The sequence below is a fragment of the Triticum aestivum genome, chromosome 4D (assembly GCF_018294505.1).
Source record: "Triticum aestivum cultivar Chinese Spring chromosome 4D, IWGSC CS RefSeq v2.1, whole genome shotgun sequence".
NCBI lineage: Eukaryota > Viridiplantae > Streptophyta > Magnoliopsida > Poales > Poaceae > Triticum > Triticum aestivum.
This window is the reverse complement of record NC_057805.1, coordinates 139,074,420-139,083,869: the sequence shown is the minus strand read 5'-3', so window position 1 is coordinate 139,083,869 and position 9,450 is coordinate 139,074,420. Positions and strand designations below refer to the sequence as shown.

Sequence of the window (9,450 nt, the reverse complement as noted above, 5' to 3'; positions counted from 1 at the left end):
CGTCGAGTCCTTCTCTGCTGGCCTCTCCGACTTCTTCGACATGGCGTACAGCTCGTGCAGGTCCCAGTCTACGCATGCCCGGTGCTGGCAACACTGCCGCGTGCCTTCGTCCATGACGTGTCCCCGGGCCTGGCAAGCCTGGTGCGGCGCTTCGTCAACTTCGTCTTCGTCCGTCTACGCATGCCTAGTGCTGGCAACACCGGTGCGTGCCGTCGTCCACGATGTGTCCCGGGCTTGGCAAACCCGCTGCGACGCGTCGTCAACAACATCTTCTTCCCGGCGCACCACTACTTCGACAACACTGCGCCCATGCTAACTCGGCGCCCCCTTGCGCCTGCGGCTCCACGGCGACTTCCTCGACACCGGCCACCCCGACTCGACATCGACCACGGCATTCTTCGCATGGCTACCTCGACAACGGCTCCACCACCAACGCTCTCGGCTACCTCGACGAACGACACAAAGGGCTACCGCTCCAGCCACGACTCCGCGATGCGTCGACCGTTAAGACTGTGGGGGGGGGTCCGTCGGCTTGCCTTCGGATTCTTCTCCAGTCTCACCGTCTGCGTCGCTACCGTTGTGACTGCGGGGGTGTTGAGTAACGTGATTGTATTAGGAAACATAGGTTAGACTAGAAAATATTCTGGCTTGCCTTGTACTCCAAGTAGATCATATACTCCTATATATATGCCCACGAGGCTCAAGCGATACAACGAACTATTCCACCAATCCCTCTCTCCCTTCTAACAGTTACAACTCCATTTACCATACCCCTCACACTCACATCCTTGTGCCCTTCCGTTTGAAACCAAAAAGAGCAACGGAAGGGCCCTCCAGTAGTTACACAAGTTTACACACCCAAACTATCAAACAGCTGCAGACATGTTCCCAAAACATTTCACCACGAAACAACAAGTCAAAATCAGTGCTATGTAATCTGTATGTAGTATTTCTGCGAGCTCAGGTTAAGCATGACATCCTTCTCCTGTGCTGATGCAGGGGAGCTCTCTGTACCGGCCTGGAAACAAGACTCTCCCTTGGCCGAGGCCGAGGCGCCGACGCTGCCGTCGAATCGATGCTGTTACTGCTTACGTTGATCTGATCAGATTTGACGGACAAGTATTTCAGCCTAGGCTCACCGGATGAGAGTGCCACTGACTTAGCCTTGGATGCGGAGTGGCTGAACGACTGGCTCCCACTGGGCTTAGATGAGTACGTGTTCACTGATCTTGTCAGCCTCGGCTTACTGACGGAATGGCTTGCCGCGCCGTGTCTTTGACGGCTGCACACTGTTGCGGACATAAAGTGAGGGACTGATCCATGATGGGCCATCCTGCTCTTGGCCCTCTCGGTTGCCTGAGGGCTGTCCACGGCATCAATGTGCCCTGCCACCAGAATGCTTCTGGGCGACCCCTTGTCGTCGCTGAGAGCCTGACAGACGGACGGAGAGAGCTTCTTCCTCTCCTCCACGGACCTCTCAGCACTCCTTATTTGTTCATTCAGAACCCCGAGCTCTTGCTCGGCGTCACATATTTCCTTGTCAAGCTCCGCGAGCCGCTTCCGCTTTAACATTTTCAAGTCCTACATCAATACAAGGAACGCCTTTACATGTACTCTACGTAAATACTAGTAGTACGTAGGAGCTTTGGTTCATCATTCACCCTCTTATCTTATCTTACCTCTGAAAGCTCTCTACTGGATTCTATCAGCCTGGCTCTTTTCGCAAAGCCCAGCGAACAAATTGTCTCGCCCACGTCGTCCTTGGAAGGGCTGATGTGCACTACCATCACAACTTTTGAGCCATCACCTGTTTTTCGCAAATCAACATAAACATATCATATATATAGGTTCACATCACAGTTTCCACATTTCATGCTTCAAATTGATCTGAAGTTGGTTTTTTCCGTACCGAGAGAATCACTAAGAATCTGGGTAAGCTTGCTATTTCTGCAGAGTTCGACAAAAACAAGGTAAGACCTAAGTAAGTACTACTGAGGTAATTTGAAACATGAGAATTAACCTGTCGACATATGAAGAAATTACTACCTGTATGGAACATGGCTTCTCTTTCTCCTTAGTGCAGCGATGACATCTCCAAGGGCTGACAGAGACAGGTTTATGGCCTTACCCTCATCCATTGTCAACCCAGATGCACCAGTCTTGAGCAACCGCTCGCTGCCACCAAGATCCACGAGCCACAGCTTGCTTACTTGTTCAGTCACACCTCCACATCTCCTTATGGTAATTCTTGTCAAACTACACACAGACAGAGCTAAGACAAGATAAAATTGGGTACTGTTCAAGTTACCACTACATACTGCACAAGCTGAAACTCTGTCTAGACCAACCCACCAGTGTGATCGGCTCGAAACATTGTTGACATTTGTCCCGGATGTCGACCGGGATCGCCGCCCTCTGCAGTACCACTGGTTGGCTTTCTTGAGGTCCGGTACTGCGACATCGGTAAGCCCCTCGACTTGGACAGAGCCACTTGTGGTTGCTAGAATGCTGAGGTTACTAAAAAACTCAAAACAAAAAAGGGTGCATTTGCTGCACTTTGAGAATTGAAGGCAATATACTACGGGTGTCAAAAAACGTCTTATATTTCGTTACAGAGGGAGTACTAATTTACAAGTGCATTGATGGGTCTTTACCAAGTTGTATTGCCTTCTATGGACCTGAAGAGAGGCTGCTGCCTTGGTGCCAACAAGTCCCTGAGACTTCCCATGTAGACCTCAAGCATGCTTATGGAGAAAGAGTATGTGGATGAAGTATCTTGAGCAGCATGAGAAAACAGTTCCTGAATCGCTCGAGGCACAGCGCCAAGGTTATCGCTAGTTCCTTCCTGCAAGCAGTTAGCAGTTTCAAAGGAAAGGTGAGATAGAATAATTTCAGATATTGCCTTGAATTCAATTGAGCTCAAGCAGCAACTGACCATTGTATAGGTCTTCCCGGTCCCAGTTTGGCCAAAAGCAAGGATGCAGACATTGTGCCCGTCAAGTGCAGATCGGAGGATTGGCTTCACCTCATGGAACACATCATCTGCATCATCAACAGTTACACTTGAAGAAGATAGATAAGCAGTGAAAATGTAGCGAGGCAAGATCAGATCGAGAAGCTACCTTGCGTTGACTCCTGGTCAAACACCCGATCAACACTGAAATCTTTCTTGATCCCCACTGCTCGAACTGCGATGTTCTCTTGTTCGACAGTAACTGGTGATTTGATCTTGATGTTGCTGGTTGAGATCGACGGCCGGACTCGGCAGAACACCCTGATACTTCCTGAATTTTATCCAAATTCAGCTTCTTAGAGTCTCAAGGAATACTAACTCTAAATCTGTGCTGGGGAGAAGAGAACACCAACTGCTATTTGGTTCTAGGATCAAAGGCGGTACCTTTCAGGTCTATGAGCTTGCCCAGCGCCTCACGTCTTCTCCGGTTGAGATGTCTCTGCCTCGATCTCAGAGCAGAAATCTCTTCTGAAACACCACCGGGCCGAAAGAATTATTTGGTGGTTTCTGTTTTGGTGAATCGTCACATGAATGAACTTAATAAACAGCAGAGTGTGGTGGTCTGAACCTTGCAGAGTTGAGATTTCCTTGTCATGGCCAAGTACGATTCCACCGTTGGGGAGATCCGATCTCAGGTTCTCCTGCGGCAGCATTACATTTACATGCCCCTCCATGGCCTCCTTCTCCATGCAAAGAAAGCAAGAGCTTCTTCCTTCCTCAGAGAAGCTTCATCTGCTTCGTAGTGAGAGAAGAACTGGAAAAGGAACCAGAGTATCAGCACTATCTTTGTGAAGGAATATGAAACAACTCCTTACAAGCAAAGAATGACAAGAGCAGAGGGAATATATTCCAAACACCTTTGCAATGATTGGCCCTATGCAGGCAGGAAGACATCAATATGTGTACTTCAAAGGGAATCTGCCCAGCTAAATAACATTAAGTACATAATTTCTCCAATACCTTATGATTGTTGCATCTATAGCTCCTCTTGGACCCAATTAAATATAGGGGCTTCTCCCAGATAGCTTCTTCAGAACAAGATTGAAGAATACGTTGGCACAGAAGTTACCACATGGACAAAAAGAACACAAGAAAGAACACCCTGATACCTTGAGGAGAATCTGCTGCTGCTTGAGCCTGTCCCTGATTCCTTTTCTCCTAGGGAAACAGGGAGTTGTGTTCTTGATCTTTGATCTAATGCCAGAGTAAGGACAGATAATATGAGGAATAAAGAGTGAGCCAAGCTAGGGGACAATTCCTCACTACAATGCAGCTCGGAATGATTGCAGCTCAAGACTTTTTGGTCCTGATCTTTCTTGGATCTTGATGGCTAAAGCTGGGACTGGGGGGTGGCTAGAGCCTAGAAGCAATTACCAAAGCTCAAAGCTGCATGCAGCACATGGCTGTGGAAGAAGGAAGAATCCTACCTATCCCAAGCCACAAGAATGCACGCTCTAGCTTTATTCCACTCAAGAACAGCACACAAGCAAAGCTAAGCTATACACCAGAAAGTGCTTCACACCACACTGGAAAGGGAAAGCCTGAAAAAAAGGGCTTCTTTCCAAGATCACCCAAGGAGATAGAATGATATATCAGAGGAAGAAACCCATCGGTGAACAGTTGTTTTGGAATGAGAGGGGGGGGGGGGGGGGGGGGCATGTGGGCACTAGTAGAAATATTACTGCTGCATGTCTAGTCCAGGCAAGAGACAGTTAGGTGGCGTGGAGGGGCCTTGATTTAGAAAATCCTGGGGAGGAAATGGTGTGATCAAACAGCCCCCGCACCACTCGCTGGAAAACCAATTGGGGAGGAGAGGCGGTGACCGGATCGTCTGTGGTGCCAGCTTTTGAAGGCATTTGCTGTGTTATCTAATGGACTTTTAAGTGTTGGTAGCTCTGTTTTTTATGAAGATGTCTTGCTGTTAAATTTTGCTGCTGACAACAGTCAATGGGTTTGCTGGTACATTTTTGTCTTTGGGTCGATAGGATGGCGCGCTCTCTCTCCCCATCTCCTTCTCTAGGCGCTCCGTATTGCGATCTGAGTGGTGCTCCTTCCATGCCGTCCTCAATCGGTCCGCCTCTCCGGCCCGTTCGGCCTCCTTGCCGAACGCGTCTAACCCCCTCAGGTTCAGACCCATTCACTCAGGCGACGCTTTGCGCTTCATCGCACGTCACATGTGAGAGAGGCTGTTGAAGTGTATATGTGATTGCCTAGCCTTTTTTATCAGTTTGGACTTTTGATTGCGTTAAGCCGTTAACTAGTGCATGAAGCTTCACAACTACCACTTTGGGCCAACGCTGCCGGAACTGGAGTACAAAAGGCAGATCTGCACCGCCACAGGTAGTGCCCACAGCAGGCCTGTACATGCCGAGATCGTACATGATGCAGGCTAGGTCGCCACCCATATGTCGTTTGCCACAAGGGGAGAGGACCGCAGTACACCACCATGATTTCCACGTTTCGGGCTATCGCCGCCCCACACAATGCAACCACCACTATTTGAGAGATTCCCAACCACCTTTTGGTACTGGGCCGCTCGCAACCACAGTGCAGGTCAGCCGCAGCTGCGGAAGGAAGAGCCCTGCTGGGGTTAGCTGCTTGCGGCGCTAGGGTTGGCCACTAGCTTTGCCTGGGAAGCGCCGCCAGAGTACTCAGTCGAATCGTTTTCTTGGACTACTAGTTCTGTCGATTCCTAGTACCCTTATTCCTAAAAAGGAGTCTTGCACTTTTTCCAAATCTTATATTTGAATGTGCTGGAAGTGTGTTGGTCTTCATATTTGTGTTTTATTATGTTGAGGAGTATTGGACACGAAGAAATCTGAACTTTGTAATTGGCAAAACAATTCTAACTTTGTTTCTATGAAAAGTTATACGCTCATGAGTTTTTTTTCCGAAAAGGATGTTAGTGCCCCAGCCTCTGCATCATTTGCGATGCACACAACCATCTTTATTAAAGTTGATGCAACGAAGACATCAACGAATAGAATAGAGGCACTGTTGTGGGCAAAGGCAGGGCGTGGTGGGACTCAGGGCAATGACACAGAAAATCTGGGCGGGCTCACAAGATAAGGTATATACAGTACTACTATCTAGTTTTGTGTTCCATTGACAAATGATAGTATATATGAGTAGATGGTCCCATGAATTTGACTGCAGAACTGCAAATAGTTTCAAAATTCAGTAAAGGCTTTCTTTACCCATGAGAATTTACTGGCCGTTGCAGAGTTCTTCCTCCATACAGATCTCTAGTTCCCCACTGAAGTGTGCAAGAAAATGGCTCATAGACAAATGGACCAAACAAGGTTCAGATTTATTTGGCCTGTTTGAAACGCTATACTTTTTGGGGGGGGGGGGATTAGACTGGTTAGAATTTCATGGAATTCTTGTGGTCCAAATGGACCCTTATTTTGTGTTAGTACTAGAAGTCTAGCAGCAAGCAACAACGACGTCCTATGACATTTGATAAGCCCATTTCTATACCTACGACGGTTGAAAAGTTATTTTATTTTCTAATTGAAGAAGTCCAAATGGAGCACAGTTTGCATGGCAATTGAGTACTGACAAGGGTGGAGTAAAGCACACAAGATCGAAGGCGATGAGCGAAGCATTCTCCTCAAAGTTCTACCGTCCAATAAAAGCTCCAATCATCTGGACGTCATCTTGTCTACTATGCTAGTGGTACGGATTAGTACTTGGCAAGTTCATTTCACCCCCAATCACCACCCCCTAACTCAAGAACAATATACACATCAAGGAGCCCAAAACAAATGGCACCATAATCCGGTTTCTCCTTGGATTTTTGGTTGCAAGTGCAGGGTACTGATCCAATGTTGGATATGAAGAAATCTTATTCATGGCTTCTTGGATTCTTGCAATAAGATTTGGAGGTACAACTCTCAACCATCTTGTATTCTTCTCCTCCTGAAAGAAAAGTATCCTTTGATGGGAATCCCCTTATACAAAAATATTTTTAATTTGTATCGCCGCCATGTTTGGCGCTTCACATTAAGCCTCCAGTTGATATTGAATCGTCGTTTGGAACGTGGTTAACTGGGGATGAACATACTACTGCATCTCGTATTCGGATTGGAATATGTGCGCTTTTGTGGGCTATATGAAATTGTCGAAATGATTTGATTTTTAACAGACAACACAATTTAACTTTCTTGCAGGTTATCTTCAGAGCTACCGCATGGATCCGTACATGGTCCTTACTCATTCCTATGGACTCCAGGGAGCCTTTGGTTATGGGTGCAACCAATGGGAGATGGTAGCACGGGCTATATTCAACCGGTTGGGATGGCGGTCGCATAACAGGATAGGAGTCTATGGAGCTTATCCTTTATTTTGCCTTACCGGTTGTAATTTGGAGCGTATACTTTCGTTTTCTTTGTTTTGCTCCGTTTGCGAGCTGTAATACCGTGATGACTTTGTGGTACTTTGAAGATTTTTAATAAGATGGCTGCATGCATCGCCATGATGCAGAGGCCGGGGGTACGCCTCCATTTCCAAAAAAAATGTTTGGCACTTCACCGCTATTGCTCACCTAGCAATCTGCTTGCTACTAATTAAAAAGGGTCAAGATTTAGATTGCATCTCATGTGTAAGAAATGGGATATGGTTTGTATGCTAGTGGATGCCAACTACATCTCTCCAATAAAATACTGGTTATGCCTGCTCCTAAAGCCAAATAGGTCCAAGGTTTCAACTGATCTAGCTAGACAGACCAATAATACGTATAGTTCTTATATTTAAAGAAGGTACGGGTGATGCCGAAGTTTCAACTGATCTTTATCATCCCAAGTTCACAACTTCCAAATGCATCGGATACCAAGTGCATATAATTATTTATTACTTCCTTTTCCTCCGTCCCATAATCTAAGACGGTTTTTGACACTACATTAATGTCAAAAAACGTTTTATATTATGAGACGAATGGAGTAGTCCACAACGGTGAATTCACTAAGTCAACTGGCTACTAGTATCGGCTGGATGAATTCTCTCGTTGGCTTTGAGGTGGAATATCTGAACACAATGGACACATATGTCTGTACAATTTATATGTTACAAAACATAGATTTTCTCTTTATTCTTTGAAGGAAGGGTCTCTCACAGAAACTTTCCGAATCATTATGTGCTCCCTCTATGATGCTTTAGATGATCACAGGTTGATGTGAGCAGGGAGTTCTTTTAATTAAATGCACTTGATAGTTGATACTTTGGATACCGTCCTGCTCCAACATTATCTTCTTGCACAGTTGTACTTGAAACTAGAAAACGGCAGTGGTACCATCACTGCGCCAAAAATGCCATAGAAAATTCAAGTTGCAATTATTACACCTCGCCACTTGCTGTTACTGCTACAAAGTACTGTACTGTGGAGCAAATGTTGGCAAAAGAACATACCGTGAGGTGAAAATAAAATGAAGATTAATCGGAGGAAGACGCTCCATCAAGATGTTATAACTTGGCACGCTCTTCTGATCAAGTAGTATCATGAGCTATAGGTGTTTGGAGGTCGCGATTATTAAAATCACCGACGCGGAACGGTGGTTCAATCAACGGTGCGTCTTCCTGGTGGGTTCAATCGCGCTGTTTAAAGTGCAGGAAATGCAAGGAAAAGGCGATGTGTTGACGGGATTTTTAGTGGCGACGAGAAGCAATCGAAATCAAGCGTTCGCGGGGCTGCGGAATCGAGCTGGATTGGATCCTGTCGCTCTTGGCGACAACTGTGGCAGCGGCAGCGGAACCGCTGGGCAGCAAGCGTACGGGATGGCTTTTTTCTTTAGTGGTACGTACGAGATGGTTAGGGCAGGCGAGAACATATCCTGTACTCCTGATCATAGAGTACTCCGGCTGCACCGAGTGCTGCCCAACTGTTAGATAAAATCTAAGGTACAAGATGGAATGCGGAGGACTAATCTTGTCAAATGTGCAGAAAGCACCCCATATATGTATAGGATGACCAACGTGGTATGCACTATCTTCAGAAGCTGTGCCACCCCAGTTTTGGAACAGAATGAACAGAGACATCATGTACTTTTGTAGCTTGTTGTCTCACGTTGCTGCATTCATCCAACACGTATAAATACGACAACAACTCTATGGTACAGAGTGAATCATGAATTTTCCAAGATGGAAAACATACATATATTTTTTACATAATGAAAGTAAAGCTAATTCTAAGAAAATAAAGAATTAGTAAGTCCATGAATCAAGATTTGGATTCATAAATCCTGTACCAAATATGCAAAGACCAGAACATCGGGTGTATTAACCACCTTTCTCAACTTAGAAGGCAACACATCAACAACCATCTCAACATTTCATAGCTCATAGTAGGAAGGTTTGAATGCTTTGTGAACGACAATCATGACAAAACACATTAATCTACATGCACACAGCTAGAGTTGCTGTCCAACCGTTACAAAGCAATG

The 9,450-nt window shown here is 46.1% G+C and overlaps 1 protein-coding gene across 7 annotated transcripts; it reads right to left on the bottom strand.

The window, feature by feature from the left end:
• Positions 1 to 656: 656 nt before the first annotated feature.
• Positions 657 to 4,720, bottom strand: LOC123096898 (kinesin-like protein KIN-14O). Of its 7 annotated transcripts, XM_044518693.1 has the most exons (13): positions 4,123 to 4,664; positions 3,974 to 4,041; positions 3,871 to 3,887; positions 3,582 to 3,767; positions 3,398 to 3,481; positions 3,123 to 3,284; positions 2,936 to 3,042; positions 2,655 to 2,845; positions 2,353 to 2,550; positions 2,047 to 2,256; positions 1,910 to 1,947; positions 1,680 to 1,807; positions 657 to 1,581 (listed from the first exon to the last, which is right to left on the bottom strand). In XM_044518693.1, the coding sequence occupies exons 4-13, from the start codon at positions 3,700 to 3,702 to the stop codon at positions 961 to 963; spliced, it is 1,860 nt and encodes a 619-aa protein (XP_044374628.1). In that variant the 5' UTR covers positions 3,703 to 3,767; positions 3,871 to 3,887; positions 3,974 to 4,041; positions 4,123 to 4,664; the 3' UTR covers positions 657 to 960. The 7 variants fall into 7 exon arrangements, with proteins under 7 accessions (XP_044374628.1, XP_044374623.1, XP_044374629.1 ...); XM_044518688.1 differs by lacking the exon at positions 3,871 to 3,887 and having other exon boundaries at positions 4,123 to 4,720; XM_044518694.1 differs by lacking the exon at positions 3,871 to 3,887 and having other exon boundaries at positions 2,353 to 2,517; positions 4,123 to 4,720.
• Between the last annotated feature and the right edge of the window lie 4,730 nt (positions 4,721 to 9,450).